Source organism: Cyrtonyx montezumae, unplaced genomic scaffold (assembly GCF_038088225.1).
Source record: "Cyrtonyx montezumae isolate F1298 unplaced genomic scaffold, pur_monq_1.0 scaffold_0, whole genome shotgun sequence".
Taxonomy (NCBI): Eukaryota; Metazoa; Chordata; class Aves; order Galliformes; family Odontophoridae; genus Cyrtonyx; species Cyrtonyx montezumae.
Window position 1 is genome coordinate 28,279,881 of NW_027071824.1, and position 19,045 is coordinate 28,298,925.

A 19,045-nucleotide genomic window follows, 5' to 3' on the forward strand; every position below is an offset into this window, starting at 1 on the left:
CAATACCAGTGACTATTAACTTTGAACACAGATTTTAATCATCAAGAGCATAATTAGTTTGTTCAAAACAAATGCTGCTCCACCTGTGGAAGTAGATCTGCCCCCATATTTCTCGAGTGCAGTTGCAATATCCCCCCCATAGTTCAGAAGCACACAATAGTCATTAATAATACCTCTTGGCATTTGTGCTTCAGCAGAGAGGCAGCTGTTGGACTCTGCTTCGCAGTTTGTCACAGCGCTGAGAAAACACCACAGCCAAGTCCTGTCTGGGATGCTAGTTGGCGTTCTCCCTTCTTCGGAAGCTGCCTGTTGTTTCCAAACACCAACTCTCCCCATTATTCTGAAGAAGCACGCACAAACCCAAGCGTCAGCGCTCCCCCCACTGGACAGCTTGCAGGCTGACACGCAGAGGCCACGGCGGGAGCCCGAGAGCCCCCCCACCCCCCGCCGGCCAGCCCAGCGCCCATCCGGGCGGAAGTGCGAGGGCAGTAGGGAGGCGGGCCCGGCGCTGCGCCCTGCCCCGACCTGCTGCCTGCGCTGCGAGATCGGGCGGCCCCGGAGGAGCGGCAGGTAAGGGGGGCAGCGGAGCCGTGCGTGCTCGGCGTGTGCCGCACCTCCGCGTCGCGGGAGGAGGGCCGGCCCCAGGTGTCCCGCGTGAGCTTTTTCATATCCGCTTCGCTCGGTGACCGCGCAGGGTTGGAGTCGGTGAGGGCTCGGAGCAGGCACGCGAAGGAGCCCTGTGATAGGGGTTGAGTGTTGCACGTGAAGAAATGGTTAGCCGGGAGAGTGCTGGGGAGAAGCCAGGAGCATTGCTGGAAATGAAGTTAGCGCTTCTGACTGCCAGCTTTGTTACTGAGCTGTCTTGACTCGTTGCAGCAGGCTAGCGTGCTTTCCCTTGTTTGACATAGCACCAAACCTGAATGCTCCTTTCAGTGTGCTTCTAGGTGCCCTGCTCTCCAGCCACTACTGCCTGTGCTGAACTGTAGTTAAGCTATACTGATAGCAATGCAAATCTACCCACAAACACCTTAGTTATTTCTGCAGCCTCTTCTCTGAATCTATATGGCTCACAACGTATAAACCAGAAAGTTTTTAAGTGAACTTTATTAGATGAGTTAATTGTTAAGAAACCAAAAAAGAGACTAAGGAACTGAAATAAAGGTAACTAGCAGCTGGCATCCAAAAGAAGCATGCCAGCAGTACCTGCAACATGTTGTATTAGAACTTAAACAAAATAATTATACTGAATATTTCTAACAATAGAGACCATAGCAGTAACAGTAGAGCAGCAAGATCCCTTAGGCAAGTTAGGAGTCTCTCAAATACAACAGCCATAAGCACAATAAGAGAAAGAAGTTTCTTACCTTCAGAAGGCCTTAGGCACACAGGGATCTCCCAAGAAATGCCTCTATTTCCACTGCCAGCCCTTTAAATGAGGTCTAGGAAGGAGTGATTCTGGCTCCACACCTTCTGGATTGCATACACCTGAGCTCCTCTGGATTGGCCCTGCCTTCCTACCAGGTGCTCAATCAATTTCAAGCCCAGACTTAGCATTTCCACTAGAATTAGAAAACCAGATTTTCCCTAGCCCATGATAACTCTGGGCAGCTGACTTTGTTATCTGTGTTGGAGGATGTACACATAACTGAAAGTGGTCTCATCCTGACTTGGTTATTAACATGCACTCAGTGTTGGTGTCCAGTAAACAAGGAATCTTGTTATCTATGGGGAAAATGAGTCAGTAGAAATTCAAAATACTGACGTTGTGTGTTTGATCATGTTTCATTCTGAAGTTGTAGGTTACCTTAATTATGGTCTTTTAGAATATTACGATTTTTTGTAACTTTCATAATACAAAATCTCTGTTCCCTCCAATAAGAGTATATAGTTAAAATAAGATTTATCAATCTTTTATTTTACATGTGGAATTAATAACCCAGTATAATTTAGTAAACAGAAGCAAACTTTCATTAAAATGTGAATCTCAGTTGTTAATACAGGTGCAGTTTGGATGGCTGCATGCTTTGGGTGCTTTTCTTGTGAGATTGACACACTTTTCACCTCCCACTCTCAATTAACAGGCTGATGAAAGATGAACTGGAGTAAATCAATCTGTCACAATAGTGTCATCGTAGCCGCGTTTTCTTCCCAGTTTCTGCTACAGTCTTCCAGATTAAAACCCCAGGTTACGTATTGCTTATCAGTGAAAAAAAAAAAAAATAGTATGTTTTTAATATAAATATATAGGGGCTGTTCCTTTTGTACCTATGTTCCAGTTTCAGGGGAACAGAGCAGTGTGCAGTAGAAACAAGAGCTGTTGGTCTTAAGTCAGCACTTTTGAAGCCCTCTCTATGATCATTACTTGATCACATGTAGGACTCAACTGAGAAAAGATTATGACCTTTACAGTTTTTCGCAGCTAAGTAACTGTAAAAATTCTACTTCTTTGTGCCCGTCATCTTAAGTCATATCAGTTTGGGAAAGAAATGCCATAATGCTTGCTAGTTTATTTCTTTTAGATCTACTTAGGATATTCTTCTCCACAGTGTAGCCTTTCTGGTGACAGCATATGACATTGTAGCACTTTCTATCGACTGACAGATGTTTCTGAAAGCAAAGCTGAATCTTATGTGAAGAATTGTTGTCTCTCAATGTTTTAATTTGGCTAACTGTCTTGCAGATAGATGAGGTTTCGCTTTCTTGGTTATGGGCTGAAAATAACAGTAGATGTTTCCAGAATTGCAGGTGCTGAGCTCATAACATGGTCCAGAGCCACTGGATAACAATGGAGAGGTGACCTCTTGCTTATAATGGCCTGTGGATTAGAATTGCCTGAAGTCAGTTGTAGCCAAATTGGATGTCTTTATGGAATGACCATTATAAGAGAGGATTAATTTAAAAGCCTTCATGGAAAAAAGGGTATCACTTGTATTGTGAGAGAGCATGGGTGGGGATGGTAGGCTGCACAAAGAGGATCTTCTTTTACTGCAATTTGTAGAGCTGTGGAAATGAGGAATTTGGAAAGGAGGTTCAGTGAAGTGTTATTAATTGCATGTAAATACATGTATGTGCTTCTGTTTCTGGCACCTAAGAAGTGTCTGTACAGGGGACATTTATGTTTTTTGATCTGTGCCAATTGAAAGTGACCTGTTGGTTAAAGTTGTTTATTTTCTTCCTGATTTTTAAGGTTCACTTGGCAGTAAGTAAACCAGGTGTGTATTTTTTGTAAGGGCTCTTGTGGGTTTATAGCAAGAACAGGCAAAAATTTGTTTTTAAGCAGTAATTTTCTTTAACTTCAGTTTAATAGCCAGTCTTCATTTAGAGGGAATTGCATCCCTAGACATCATAATTCACTTCCTATGGCTTTCTAATGTCAGCCTTGGCCAATCCAACATGAATGTTTGATATTAGCTTCAGTTTCACTTGTGTAGAAAGCATAGACATGTTGATCAGAGTGTGGCTCCGTTCGGACTGTGTACAAGGTAAAAAATACAAATATCAATATATGGAAATTATTATATAAACTGTAAAGCCTAGCATAGCCTTGAAAGAAACCCTAATCTTACTCATGGTTATAAATCTGTAGTGTAGAATTCATTTTGTGTTCTGTTCCTGAGGTACTTATGTTTTTCTGTGTTTCTACACTTGCAGTGTACAACATTGGAAAAGTAACAAATTTCTTCTTTTTAATACCTTTTTTTTTTTTTTTTAACAGCTAATTGATTAGCAAGATGAAGCCTCCTAAGCTGCACTATTGGATTTTGGGTTGTTTCTCTATGGCACTGTGTTGTTGGTGTGCTTCAGATAAATTCCCTCACAGGTAAACTGTGATTTAAAACACAACACCTAACAGTTATTTCTTAAATAACATAAATCATTTTTCTTAGCTGTCCTTAGCCAAAAAGTTTTTTATGAGAGCTGTTTTTTGTGTGTTTGCCACCTGAGAAGTTCAGTTATTTCAAATATGGATGAAAGTTTATTTTTCTAAGCAAGGATTTTGTTTGTTTGCTTGTTTGTTTTTGAGCAAGGAAATTAAGTGCTCTACAGTGTTAGAAATTTGTTTTATTCAAGTTTCCACAGCAGTAGTAAAGACAAGCTAGAAGTATTAATAGCTTTCATTGTGGCTGTGTCTGATTTGTTCCAGAGCTATTTGGATAAATTACATAGGACCACACATACATGTGAATGTTTAAGAGAAACCATGGCCATTATGAAGTAGCAAAACCAGAGAAAAAACTAGCAAGTGATGTCACATGAGAATATCTTTACTTCAAGCTGAGAAATAGCTTTCACATAGAACTTTTTCTATATCACCCTTAGCATGCATAAGCAAAGGAGTTACGGCTATCCACATAGGATTAAGATAGTACTTATGTCCCTCTGTATTATATAGTACTTTTGTCCCTCTGTATTATATATCTCTTACTTTAAGAGGCTTTGAAATACAAGTGTTTTTGGGGAAATATAGGGTATTCCTTCTATTGTTCTTCCCTAGGTAGCAATAATACTGTGTCACAACTTGTTAATGTTTAAAATGTTTTAAAATTATGTAATTAAGCATTTAAGAGCACAGTGTTTGTCCATAAAATGATAAATGCTTATTTTATGTTACTTTTCTTTATTCATGATTTATTTTCAGACAAAGTAGAATTTAGAATTCAAGTATGGTCACACTTGGTGGATGAAATTACATCTCTTACAGCTGCATTGTTTGTGGTTATCTGTAGTCTGTTTTTCAGAGGAATACTTAACTGTTCTGAGAAAGTTGTATGCTTTCTTTCCAGCTAACATACTCATCAAGCAGAATGAAAAGATTAATAATGTCCTAAGCAAGTATCTTTCTTTAGGTGTTGTAAAAGCTTGCTAGTAGGTACTTTCCTAAATGTGAAGCAGAACTGTATGTATCTCCATATCTCAATGAATGGGAAGCATATGGAGCTAGGATGCAGATGTGTTTAACAGTGAGGTTTCTAAATATGTTGTTTCTATGTAATTTGTTACTGTTTGGTCCTACAATGTTTGGAGTTCTTAAATATAGTAATAGAAGCTCTGAATTCAGTGCGTTATTCTCTGTACATTGCTAGTGTTGTGCTGCTAGCTGGAGGTAGTGTTCTTAAAATACTTGAGAAACAGTTGTTTTTTTTTTTCTACAGTAATAGCCATCCTCACACCTGGAGAAAGCTGTATCTTGCTCACCATTGGCCAGTGACTGTATGCAAGGTGAGATTTGTTTCTTTCCCTTTTATCTGGACAAAGGGAGCCTTAAAAATAAATATTTGAAAAGAGAATTAATAAAGCCTATTGTGTATTTGTATGGGAACTGCTGAATCACGGCCTGAACCACTGATTGGTCACCTGAGGTGAGCACCGAGTCAGCCATGGGGGCACAGGTGAAAGTGATATACCTGTGTGATCAGAAGGGGTGAAGCCTGGTTCCACCTCTCCCAAACCCCATTTAAGGGCTGACCACCACCAGGGAAGGCTCAGATCTCTTCTTGGAGATCTGTCCCATGTGGAATTCCCAGTGAGCCTTTATCATCCTAAAGGTGAGCTATCCTCTTTTGCTTGTTATTTTTGCTTGTTATCTGTGTATTATCTGTGTACTATCTATATAGGCCTACTAAAATATACCATCTTCCATACTATTTTTGAGTATCATCCTTGGGGATTACTTACCCTACAGTACTTAATCTTGCTTGCATTTGAATAAAGGTATTGGCTGATCTTGGTGTAACTTTTGTAGCTTTCCCTGTACTCCAGGGTGCCACAAAACAGAATGGGATTCTGATGTGTGCACTTCAAATGTAATGACTAATGTGGGCCATACCGTACACTAAGCATTAATTGCTTGTTACGTGTTTGGTCGTGTTTTGTTAGTCTTCAGCTTAACCCTGGACTTCTACCAGTCAAGGTAAGCAGACTTGCATGCTCTGTCTGCCTGAAGTCAGCAGATTAGTACTTGAACTGTCTCTTCCATGTTGATGTTTATCTTTAAAATGTTGGCTCCATTTTTTTTTTCTTTTAAGTTCATAAAATACAGATTCAATCTGGAAAAAGAGTGCACTGTTAAAAAGCTGTTATGGCAGGTGTCTTTGAGTGCTTCTGTATTTGGGGAATGGAGTAAAAAAAATAAACCTTACTTTCCAACATATGTATTTCAGGAACATAGCTTAGAGGCACAGTTTTATGCAGCTTTTTCTATTAAATACCTATTACTACCTTGTAAGTAGAACACTTTTTTTCTGTGGGAAATGTAGAAAGCCTCTTCTGATATAGCAGAGTTAAAAAATATGCCATACTCCAAAATGGAAGATGTGATCATGTTTACTGACTCAGGGATTGAATGCCCAGTGGATAGTGCAGCCTCAGTCTTGGGCGCATGTCTCTGGGGCCAAAGATATTCCACTTATGGCATGATTAGTTTTATTTATTACAAATTTAAGGGTTTTTTAACGCTCTGTGTACTTCTTTATTTCTCACTCCTGTGTCTGGAGCTACCCATAAAGCAGTAACAGCAAAAGTCACTTTGAAAAAATTGTTCAATGAAAAATATGTAGGAGAGATACCAACATGAAAACTCAGATGTATTTAGCTTAGACCAATAAATAGCTAGTGGATTTTTTGTTTGCTCATTTTTGAGGAGAATCAGAAAACTGAAGTTAAAATCATATGAAACAACATTTTGCCCAGTTTCATCTCCCTGAGTCATGGGAAAAAAGGGGATTCAATCAGTGTTCCTGTAACTGCTTTCTTTTTGTTCAGATTGTATATTAACTTTAGAGGAGTTCCCGAATTCAGTTTTGGATAGATAGGAGATAAATTATTCTGCGTCTTCAGTGCATTTACATGTTATTGCTGTGTTATTTCAGTTTAAAACTGTTGACATGATGTCAGAAGGAAAAACAGTAGCTGGATGAAGCAAACTGCAAGCACGTTATATTGTTTAAGTTAAAAACAGCTTGGATAGAGTATGTTGTGCAATGTTGTGCAAGCATTTGAGTTTATGCATCTTTTGTAACTTGATTATAGACTGAGGGCTTTGCTACATGATGTGTTCCTGATATGTGTGCAGTTGACCTGCATCTTAATTCCTACCTGTTTTGTGTATGTATGTGGGTGAAAAAGTATTTTAAGTATCTGAAGTCCTGAAAGGCCTTTTCAGAAATGTAGTGGGCTTGGTTTATCATATTCAGAAATCAGTGAATGTACCTCTCACGGCTCATCCTGTGCTTTAATCTGTATGTAATCATGTTCAGCTTTTGTGTTTTAATACAGAGTGTATTCTGCACGATTAAACTGGAAAGTAGTTTTAGAAAAATGCTATGGTAAGGTCCAAATTTGTGTTCATAAATCAGTGTGAATTCTGTTAGGTAGAATTAGGAGATGCAGAAGAGCAAGCGAAGGGGCTTGCCCTCCCGTTTGATGGAGTTGGATAGATCTTTAATTCAAGAACTTATGAAGATAAATGTTATTGCAGCTTTTGCATCTCAGAGATTGTAAAAAGAGAATAACTTTCGTGGGTTTTCCCTTGTGAAATAGAGAAAATGTGATGCAAGTGTGTATGCAGTTTAGTTCCTGCTCTGGTTAAAAAGGGAAAAATGATGAGGAAATAGGTACTAAACCCTGCTGTGATCTTTTTTTTTCCACTATAAATGTGCTGGCATTTTCTCATTTTGCAATATTGATTTAAAAGGAAATTGGAAAAATACCATAGTCAGAACTAGAAAGAAGGGTGAATTAAATTGTCTGAAGAGCACAGTGTGTGCTAGTGTGTTGCAGGTGGCAGTGGCACTGCAGGCCAGCAGCATCGTGTGGCAACACCAATGTCAGAAACATGTAAAAAGTACTGCTAGCTGGGTTAGCACCATGATAAGGGAGAACTAATTCCTGGAGTTTCACAGACCAAGAGCTAAAATGATGCCAGATCTTTATTCACCTCTTTTGTCCTCTTAAATATGTTAACTGTCTGGCATTTTGTCTCTTTAGCTCTCCTTCTGACCCCAGAATAAATCAGAGTGGAAACCTGGGTCTGAGCCTAAACCCTGGTTGCGTCAGCTAACTTAAATTGAAAAATGTGGTGGGGTTTCCTTTGTTTGGGATCTGTGGTTAAAAAATCTGGTAAGAGGCACAATTGTGCAGTTCTTGTGCCCACCCCAGTTGAGCAAGCTGGTTAGCTGGCAGACTGCTTTTCAGGGAATGATTAGTCACAGGTCGTTAATTTTCTGCATTTTGGGCTGGATAGTAGAACTTTTTCAACTCCACTAAGTATCTTTTATGTTTCGAGTGTGTGTTTGTAAGAACATCCTGCACAGCCTACAGTTCTGCTGCTGCCAGCTTACAGCATGCAGAAGACAATTAGTGAGACTACAGATCTCCCTCTGCATTTCTCTATACTCTGCTTTTGCTCCTGCATTTCATGAAAGGCATTTGTGGCATAATTAAGGCAGGATGGGCAACACAGAGCTGAAGAGATATTTTGCGACAAGACAGTCTGAGGAGGTTCTTATTTAGTGGAGAAAATTGCTTACTGAAGAGAGACTTAATGACTAAGCAAGATAATCAAGGAAAATGCAATCATATTATTCTGTGATGTATGAACATAGCAACTTGATTTATGTGCTCAGGAATACGTATTCTGTTCTAAACAACAGTTTATATGTAGGCTTTTTCTCCTGTATTAGCAGAAGTCTTGATTGGAAACCTTGATAGGAATGTATGTTGTCTTCACTCTCCTCTCTCTCTTCCCTTGTCTCAAAATAGTTTGAGAATACATTCTAATCATTTTACTTGAAGTACTTTTATCTACTCTTTTTATTTTTCCCTTTTTAATATACTAACAAGGCTACTCTTGGACTTCTAAAGATGGTTATGTCCTTGTCCAGTGTTATGGTGTGTGTTTATAGGTTTTATTTTGATGTTTGTGCACCTCTTGGAAGGATCTGATGATGAGAAAAATGAAAACTACCACCTACAATACAGAATAAATGTAGGATTAGCTCCATTCATTTAGCATGGATCAGGCTACTTCCTGTTAGCTCAGGATCTGTCCTTTGTCTTCTGTTCACACTGCCTGTCTGGGATACCCCTGGTGTTCTCTTGATCTGTTCCAAAACTGTAATGCCTGTTGACCACAGCTTAATGACACCATCTCTGACAGCTTCAGGTACCTGGATTTGGGCAAGCAGAAACTCTCTCATCTCTAGTGCTTTGGGCCACCAACCAAATTGCTTTGCTTTTTACTCTAAGCCATTATCTTTGGACACATACAACAAATATTCTGTTATTTTGTTTTCCACAGATGAGTGCTAATGATTGTCATGACCCTCCAGACTACTGGACAATTCATGGATTGTGGTATGGATGTAGAATGATTTCAATCTGGAAAGAAAAAAATGCCATACCAAAGTATTTAGGGCTTTTTCAGTGCTTATTCTGTCTGTTTTGATAGGCTTTTTTTGAAGCTTTCTTTTATTGGAAGTTCAAAGTCTGTTCTGATGTAAAACTGGCGTGCATTCTTGTGTATCCTGTGAGTCACTGAGCTACTGAAATTTTATTTTCATGTGAATATTTTGCTTTATGTGTCTTTATAAAATCACCAATGCTCTCAAAGAGAAAAGGAAGTAATGGCTTCCCCTCTTTCTTCCTGAGTACGCGAGTTTTGTTAGTGACTCATGACAGCATGTAAATATCTTTACTGAGCACAAATATTGTAGAAGACCAGGAAACACTGATTTGCTTCAAGGGAATCAACTACATGGCACTGGTGTGCATGACAGCAATTAGAATGTTTTAATGACAAATACATGGAAAAATTCAGTATGGGTGACTGGTAAACTGTGTATGCTAGAAGGATGAGCAGCATTATATATAGATTTCCAGTGAGTGCCTGGTAAAACTTGCAGAATTGTCACTTGGTGCAGTGGTTGGGGAGCTCGGTGTTATCAGTGACATAGTGTGCACAATTCTAACAAGACAATTCCAATATGCGTGCTCCCTCTGTACATTTATTACACAGTGTGATGAATTACAGGGCTTAATTAGGTGCCTCTACATGGGAAACATTTTAGCCATAATTAGTGTACTGAATTTTTACTTATCCATCAGCATTTACAATGTTTTGATTTGTATTTTAAAATCAAATTTATAGCTATTATCTTGCATATTTAAAATTGAGACTCATATATTTGCTATTACTAAAGGTGGGAGACTCCTTTTTTCACTTGGATTTTGCTTCTCTAGGCCTGACAAAGGTGAGGAATGTAATAGAACCTGGCATTTCAACGTCACAGAGATTAAGGTATTTATTTTAAAATAACAACAAAAAAGTGTTATTCAAACAGCTCAGTGTTTTTGCTTTCATGCTTCCTATGTGCAAAATGTGTAGCTTAAAGTGTATCTCTGTGATTGTAGTTTGCTGAGAGGTGTTCCTGTTTTTTAAGGACTCCAAAAGTTGAGTAAGTGCTTCTGGTACTGCTTGAAGTCAGAGTGCTTGTGATCAGTAGCAGCTGTTTGTACTTGTTTTTGTGGACATGTGGTTTAACTTGTCACTTAAGCCACTTCCTCTGTAGCAAGAAAGTATCTAGAGAAGATAGGCACTGGGTCTTCTGTGGTAACCAGTATCTGTGAAAAAGAGGTTATAGTAAGGTCGTCGTTGTTGCATGGTTTTGTTTTTTTAATGTACTGATTTATTAAAAATATCCACATCTGAGTTACAGAACAGGTTAGAAGGGATCTCCAGAGAGCATGAAGTCCAACCCCACCTTGCTCAAACAGACACTTAGTGCAGGTTGCACAGGCCCATGTCTAGGCAGCTTTGTTATACTTCCAAGGAGGAAGACTTCACAGCCTCCTAGGCTGCCTCTTCCAGCCATTTTCTAAGTGGGAATGGGAAACTTGATACTACAATGGTGAAAAACTCTGATTGAAAAATTTCTGCAGGGACAGTTGAAAAAAAAACCTCTTAACTGGCTTGTACTAATAAGTTCAGATAATCAGGTCTTTGCATCTGCCTGTTACCACCTCCAACAGTGTTTCCAGTATAATTGGAAGAAAGGATCTCCTTTCTTTTTCTGCGGGTGAATGTTTCTTAGTGATGCTGAAAGATAAGGCTTCAGTTTTAGAAAAAATATCAATTTATGTCAGTTTTGTTCAAAATAGCTTTTTGACTCCGCAGGTAAGTTTATTAACGAGTTAATTGTGTTATTTTGTAGGATCTCATGTCAGACATGAGACAGTATTGGCCTGATGTGATTCATTCATCTTTGAATCGCACCCAATTCTGGTGAGTACGAACAAAACTTAAAAAAACCATTGGATATTATTTTACAAAAAAAAAGTCAATCTGAGTTAGTTGCCTTTCAGGGAAGGTGTTATGCATGAGGAGCAGCCTCAAGGAAGCCACTAAAAGTGGCTTGACACATTGATTTTTACCCCCCTCCCCTCTGTTTTCTTAATATAGCATCTTCAAAATGCACCTGCCAAAGAGAGGTATAGCAAAGGTTTTCAAGCAAACCTTAGCAAAAGTAAGAGTATGTTTGTTCCCTTTTTCCTCAGGGAAGAGAAATAGCTGCAGCTGACACATCTAAATCTTGCACTGTGGTTGTGCTGTAGGGATGTCAAAACTAGCTGCAAGAGCAGTTTTCACGTTGTTTCCATGCTAACATCTCTGTGTTGCTGCCGTTGAGAGACCTTCTGGGCTTTCTCATCAAGGATGGAAATGGAAAAATAGGAAGCATTGGGTGGTCCTAGCCATTTCTTTGCAGACTCTTCTTTACTTGCCTAGTTGCAAGTCAGATTAACCAGGAATTTGTTTAGAGATCAACCTGTTTGGCATATGGGAAGGGAGAAGGAAACTGATCTCTCCTGTCGATGTTACTAAGTGTATTTTCTTTCTCTTGTTCCTCTTTGCTTCTGTATCATGTGGTGCTTGGACTGGAGATCAGTATGGATGTTTGAGCTTGCACAGGCTTCTGTTTGAGTGCACTATTAAACTAAAACCACCAGCAATTTGATATGATTTGTTTCTGCCAGATCTACTGTGAAAATAACATCAGATAAAATACAGAGCATGTAGCTTTAAATGCTGCTGCCTCCAGCTTTCTCAACTGCGATTACCTCTGGGGCTTTCCTTTGAACTACTTCCTCCCTGTGTCACTAGGGCAGAACTTTGAACAGAGAAGGAGTCTCTTTTAATGTTCTTGCTATACAGAAGTTCCTTATCCTCCGAGTCTTGAAATGGTCTTAGAAGTTTCTTACAGCAGTCTGAACATCAAAACTCTCCCCCCAAAAAAGTGATCTCACTTTCTATGTACTCTTCTCCTTGTGCCGTGCTGGGGAGAGTATGACTTCCTCTTTTGGTAGTATTGCAAGTTTAAGCCAGATTAAACTGTTCAGAGAATAAGAAAAATGTGTCCTAAATCTAATCTCTCCCATGCCTTGACCTGTTCTGAAAGCAAGTACATACCAGTCCTTATTTCACTAACAGAGGTACTTTGGTATGCAGCAGGTATGAATGTATACAGTGCAAGTCTTTATTTCAGTTCAAGGCTAGCAAATATTACTTAGGTCAGTACCTGGAAACGTCACTAGTATAAAAGTAATAGAAAAGTTAGGTTAGAACAGTATAACCAGCTCTTTGATTGACAGAGTAATTCACTCCCTCTCACTAAGGTGACAAGCGCACTTTAATTGGCAATTCTAATTGCAGATTTTATAAATGTAAGTTTTAAGCTAGCTGAAGGCCAGTAAGATTTTGTTGTACATCTTAATTCAGTTCAAATAGTTTATTCACTTTTTTAAACGTTTCTAGTAGAAAAAACTAATAACAGAAATGAGACTCTGAAAGTAAAACAAGATTTTTGTTGTTGTAGACTGAAGACACCTGAGGTGGTGGAGTCTCCTTCTCTGGAGACATTCAAGACCACCTGGATGCCTACCTGTGCAACCTGTGCTAGGGAGCTGCTTTGGCAGGGGGCATTGGATTCCAGGATCTCTAGAGGTCCCTTCCAACCCCTACAGTTCTGTGATTCCTTGTTTCCTGCAACTTCTTTATTTCCTAACTGTGCCAGTTTGTGTTGAGGTGGAAAAGGTGAAGGTGAAATTTGATATGCCTGTGCTGGATGGTCAGAATTAGCTATATTTGCATTGCACTGTTTTTTTCATATGGCTGTGCTGCAAAAATGAAATGTCCAGAAGAATTTTTCCTTAGCCTGATGCTGCAAACCACAATGAGGGGCTTTAGCTTTTCTCTCACTATCCTTACAGGTTCAAAAGTTCTTGGAAAATGCTTCTACTAAAAGAAATAAATAGATGTTGCTGTAAATAATGATTTTTTTTAAACTTGAATTTTGGTTTCCTCCTATAGGAAACATGAGTGGGAGAAACATGGCACTTGTGCAGCCACGCTTCCGATCCTGGATTCTCAGAAGAAATATTTTAGTAAAACCCTGGAACTCTACCAGCGTGTTGATCTTAACTGGTATGTTAGTGAACTCTATCTGCTCTTACTTCAAACAGTTTCTATTAATTTAAAACCCCAACTTAAGAAATGAGTCTAAAAGTCTTATGGCATAAATAATATCTAGTACTGGAATACAGAAGAGGGGTTTTCTGCTTTGAGAAATGTCTCTGGTTCCTTCAGTCTGGTAGGGCAGCGTGCTTCATAGTGACCTTTCAAGGTTTAACAGCTTGTATTAAAAAGCTTTATCAGCTGTTTCTCGCTACCAAAAGCTGTGGGACTTGTAAACTTCTAAACCAGGTGTCAAAAGCCTCAGAACTCTGAGCTGTACTGATACCTAAACACTCAACTGTACTTAGGAAAAACAGTTTTTGTGCTCAGAGGAGAGGGCAAGCTGCAGGCAAAATTGTGCAGAACATCCTGAGAAGATGCTGAGAGCTAACAGCAAGGAAGGTTGTCCAGAAGGGTAGTACTGAGTTGTTGTGTACAGCTCTCAGCTTTCCTTTCAGAAGCTACTACTGTCTGACATTCCTGCTTTGTCCTAGGGACTGATTCCACCTAATGGTTCCAAAGCACTGGCAATTGCAAATACAGTACCTTGATAGGAGTGCTGGAACTTGACCAAGCAATGTATGAACATATCATGGCTACAAATGACTGTCAAAAGTCCGAAGTCCTTCCCTGGTCAATGCTTATTATGAGTGGGAAAACATTTAACTCATGTTTGTTGACCATGAAATGTCTCTGTGTAGAAAGACTCCATCTGAGAGAGGAGAAAAATTCTCCTTTTGTATCTAGAAGTGTGTACACATTAAAAAAACAAAAATCCAGTTCACATTGTATGAGTGTCTTGTCCAAGCAATCTGTTTAATAGTCTTATTTACTTTGCATACGCACAAAGGAAATAGCTTTTTTCCATCCCACTCATGTTTTTGCAGGTGTCTTGTAAAACTTACTCATGTTTTTCTAGACACAGCGCATGTCATATGTAGTGTTAAAATTAATAGTATCTGATAAATCAACTCACCAAAGTAGCTCTGTGACTAGAACGTTTTACAGATGGCACAGTGACCAGTTGTGTGGCTCTAAATCTGTGTGTGGTGAAAAAGTATGAAGATTGAAACATCTTGAAGTTAATTGCTCATAGTGTACTCTTCACTGGGGGGCGGGGAGGGAGGATAAAGCACCCACATAATCAATCTTAGCTGAAAAATGGTTGCTAATGTTCTCATTGTACTTAATTTATACTTTTATGAGAAAAAGTAGTGTTAGAATGATGATGAGTTTCCTAAAGAGATCTTAATATAAAGAGGATATCATACAGGTTCCTGTAAAATGATGATAGAACATCATGTTTCTGTAAACAAGTAGACCCTTAGACAATTGGGTTGGATCTCCCCAGTGCAGAATTTGACCTTGGAAGGGTTAAGCATTATTAGTCTCATGCATTAAATCCTAAGAGATGTTGAACATTCCCACATATTACTGAAGAATTGAAGAAGCTGGTATTCTAAGGCTCAGCACCTGTTGGGCCCTGAGTTTTGTTAGCAGCTGAAAGTGTGAACTTCCATCAGGACTGAATGTGAAGGAAAGGGTGTATAAGCCAAAGGTTGTTGACAGCTACACTGTTTCTCTTATATGAACAATTGTTCTATTAAAGAACATACTTACAAGGTGATATTTAGAAATGTTTTTAACTTGACATCAATGTTAATCCATATCCTGTGTTCTCCCAGTGTCCAGAGCACAAGAGAATGGCTTGGTGCAAGGGAAGGGTGCCCCACTGGCTCTCTGCAGAGCAATACGAAGATCCAGCAAAATTACAGCAATTGCCTACCAGGTGTACAACCTGGTGTGGAGCCTGCTTTGGCAGGGAGGTTGGACTAGATGATCATTACAGGTCCCTTCCAACCCCTACAGTTCTGTGATTCTGTGACAGTAGCGTAGTCCTTTTCTTTTTTCTGAAGACTTGTTCCCCTCCTAGCTCCTCAAAGTAAGGTAGAACAGAGGGTTCTTGCTGACCCCACTGAGTTAAGTGGGAAGTTGCTTTTAAGAAAAGGAAGTTAAGTTTCCCTTGCTCAACCTTATTTTAAGTCCTCACTAACATTATTAATTTACCTAATAATTAAGTTACGTTTCTGTACAGGATCCATGAAAGCATTTTGTCTTTCTTTCAGTTTTCTCCTGAAAGGTGGGATAAAGCCAAGCAGTACATACTACCAGGTAAGAAATAATCTTTTATAAAAACATCACACACACATACTACTCCCAGCAAAAATCAATTAATTTCTAGAGAGGAAGTGATCTTTTTTTTTATTTTAAATTGCGTGCGTTTAAATTAAAGTTAAAATTTAAAGTTGTGCTTTATCTTAAACTTTTGGCAACTTACAAATGTCAGATCTGTTGGAAGATGTGCTAGTGACTTACTAATTTTTACAAGCTCTTTATTTTTTCAGATGGCTACTATAAAGGAAGTGCTTACAAAATTTTATGGCATTACGCCGAAGATCCAGTGTCTTCCTCCAGAAGAGGTAATAAAATAAATGGATAAAAAATACAACCAAAGACACAAACAAAAAACAAAAAGCCTACGAAATAATCACTTTCAAACGAACACATTTGATCAAAACATTTTTACAAAAGGAAAAATAGTGAAAAAATCTGCAGCATAGTAAAAGCACGGAGTGTTCCTTGTGTATGCAGCTCCTTGGAGGTCAGGTATTGCTCAGTTCTTAGAACTGAGCTCTCAAGAACATTACCTGAATACTGGCACCACTGAGTTCAGCTTAGATTATTGTTGATAGAGCCATTTCTTAACACAGAAGTACTGTTAATGGAGGGAAGTGTCCATTCTTTATGCCAAAGCTTTGTTCTTACAGTAGGTACCCAGAAAGTGAGAGTTCTGGGTTTTTGAGCCCTGTTTGTCTTAAATTTTGAAAAGGCAACTCTTTCTGAATGCTCTGCTCATTGGGCCTGAGGTAAACTGTATCTGAGTACTTTCTACTGCTGCTAAAGCTTAATTGCCATATAGCAAATTACTAGAACCAGTAAGAAGGAGCTGAAAGGAGGCAGTTCATGTGTTGCCCTTGGCAAGGGTACTGGCCATCAAAAGCAGTCTTTACTTCACTGTGAATGGCTTCTGTTTTGTTTGAAGTTATTTGCTGTACAAAACCATTCAGAAATAAAGCAGTTTAAAGGCTTGTCTCTGAGCTTGTTCTCAAAAACTCATATCTGAAGAGGTACAAAGGTGTTTTCATGGCCACTGTGGTTCAAAATGACTGTAGTCTTTCCTTTTGAGCCATTGTAGTCTATAATTTGTTTGGTTTTTTTTTCCTTGCCAAGGATTGTATTGTGAATCACAATGCAGTAGAGAATGTAGTACATAGGCTTTGCTATAGCATAAAGTACTTGTTTTCATTATCTGAACTAACAATGCTTTTGAAGGATCAAAATAGTATTCTGAACAATGTGTGGGTAGGCTGTGGACTTGTCACCTTGTTTCCTGAAAGGTGGCTCTACTTTAAAAAAACAAACATGAATACTCCCCCCAAATAAGCCACAAAAAGCAGCAACAGGAAAAAAAAAATCCTGACAAGATAGCTCTCCCTCTGGAGATTTCTTATTATCTTAGCTTGATAAAAGTTGTTTACCATGCTTGGCAGAGTTATGGCCCATGCACAGGCTGCAGTTTTATGAAAACTTCCCAAGATAGTGTCTGATGGAGTTCCATAGCTCTCATGTTGTCAGCTCATTTGCTTTAGTAGTGCCCTGAGATTCTTATACTCAGAAGTTGCTTCACATGGGGGAAAAAAAAAATTTTAGATTAAAATTATTTTTAAATGTATTTTTGTTACTCTAAGCAACAGAGGAATATGAGTTGGATATATCTTTTCAGAGGGACACAGACCCTTTTGTGCATTCTTAAGGCTTTCAAAACAGTTCTTTTTTCCACATATGCTTTATATTATGTCTGTGCATTTTCTGTAATTTGCTAATAGTCACCATTCCTACGTGGAAGAACTCTTTCTTTATGCCCAATGTTTTCTAGCCTGTTCTGCAGTCCAGAAGTGATGTTTCCACTAATTCTGGCACCCTACTTCTGTATTCCTTTCAGTAAAAAGTATTATAAAACCAGGGTTTTTTTCTCTTTTTTGGAGAGGTTTCTTTGCTTCAGTTCCCATCTTCTGTAAAAGAGTTGGTGAAAGGTGCCTTTCAGATAAGACATAACCTTTAATATTCTCAGTTCAACCAGAACTCATCGCTAAGATGAACAGCTTCTGTGTATTGGACTAATTTGCTAAAATTAAGAAATGTTGTGGTAGAATATCTTACAAAGATTTACTACTTCGTCACATTCCCCAGACTGTTAGTGAATTGAAGTGCTGGAATGTGTTTCCTTGCCTACTTGCTCCTTATGGGCAAGTATGTTCTGTAAGTTGTTTGGAGTGGATGCTTCTAGTATTTGTCTCCTTCACATTTTCCTAAAGGCAATTGTACAAGCAAGCACTGCTGTATTCAATAGGTAAGGCAATGTATTTGAAAAAATGGTTTATTTTCTTCCCTGTAGTAATTTGATCTCATCCCTTATGTTTCTAGGGTGAAAAAGCACAAACACTTGGTCAGATTGAATTTTGCTTCACCAAAGAATTGGTGCTGAGAAACTGCACAGAACCAAACGGTGAATCCAGCCGAATGCACAACTACTTACAGCTTGTAACTGGGGAGTTATCTGTCTGCAATGACACTCTCCCTGTCTATTATCCTTCACAAGTCCAAGGTCACAAATGAAGCCTCAAGAAGCTGAAAAAGTTGTTCAACAAAATAAATGAACAGTGACAACAACAAAAATCCCTTAATTATAGTTTGGAAAACAATTTTGACTTAGAGATGTTACAAAACTCTGCCTGTATCAGGTATTCTGAGGTGATTTTCTGCTGGAAAAGAAAAAAAAAAGCAAGCTGCTTTGGCCATTACAAGAGAATAATTTGCATTGTAATACCAGCTATGAAGGTTGAAGTCTTGAATTGTTGGTCTGATATTGATGAGATCAGAATCACATTTACAGCTCTGTCTGTACTTCTTGTCTTATTTTTAATTTGAATCAGTGTTCAAGCTAGCTGTGACTTCTTTCATTTGCAGTTCAATCTGCCACTTCAGCCACATGTGTTTTTTGGCAGTGACTCAGGGTAGCTAAGTCATTCTTTGTTTTAAAAAGATGCTTATCAACTTAAGATGAGATGACAATTTATTGAAGAGAATATTGTAAAATGGAAGAACTTGAGAACTCTCTGAATGCTTTGTGTAAGTATGTTCTCCAGAAGCACTAGACAAAGGCAACATGTTCTGTAGCATTAAAGCTTTCCTCACACAGAGATCACAGGTGCCCCCAAATAACAGCCTTTTATTAACTACTTATTGGCATCTCTGCCAAAAGAACCCCAAGATTGTATTTGAAGCCTCAGCTGGTCTTAGATTGATTTTTGTTACAGTGACTTACACCATCATGAAGAGTGACTTATTTTGTCTGCCATTATATGAAAATGGCATTGACTTTAGAAACAAGTTATTCTTAATTTTTATCGAATTTGA

General features: G+C 38.7%; 1 protein-coding gene across 1 annotated transcript; it reads left to right on the forward strand.

Annotated features, from left to right (window-relative positions):
* Window positions 1-545: 545 nt before the first annotated feature.
* RNASET2 (ribonuclease T2) lies at window positions 546-18,568 on the forward strand. The gene is made up of 10 exons (XM_065731135.1): window positions 546-570; window positions 3,716-3,820; window positions 5,154-5,220; window positions 9,299-9,354; window positions 10,240-10,297; window positions 11,211-11,281; window positions 13,364-13,477; window positions 15,634-15,679; window positions 15,913-15,987; window positions 18,053-18,568. Exons 2-10 carry the CDS (start codon window positions 3,732-3,734, stop codon window positions 18,242-18,244), a joined length of 768 nt encoding a protein of 255 aa, XP_065587207.1. The 5' UTR covers window positions 546-570; window positions 3,716-3,731; the 3' UTR covers window positions 18,245-18,568.
* Window positions 18,569-19,045: the final 477 nt, after the last annotated feature.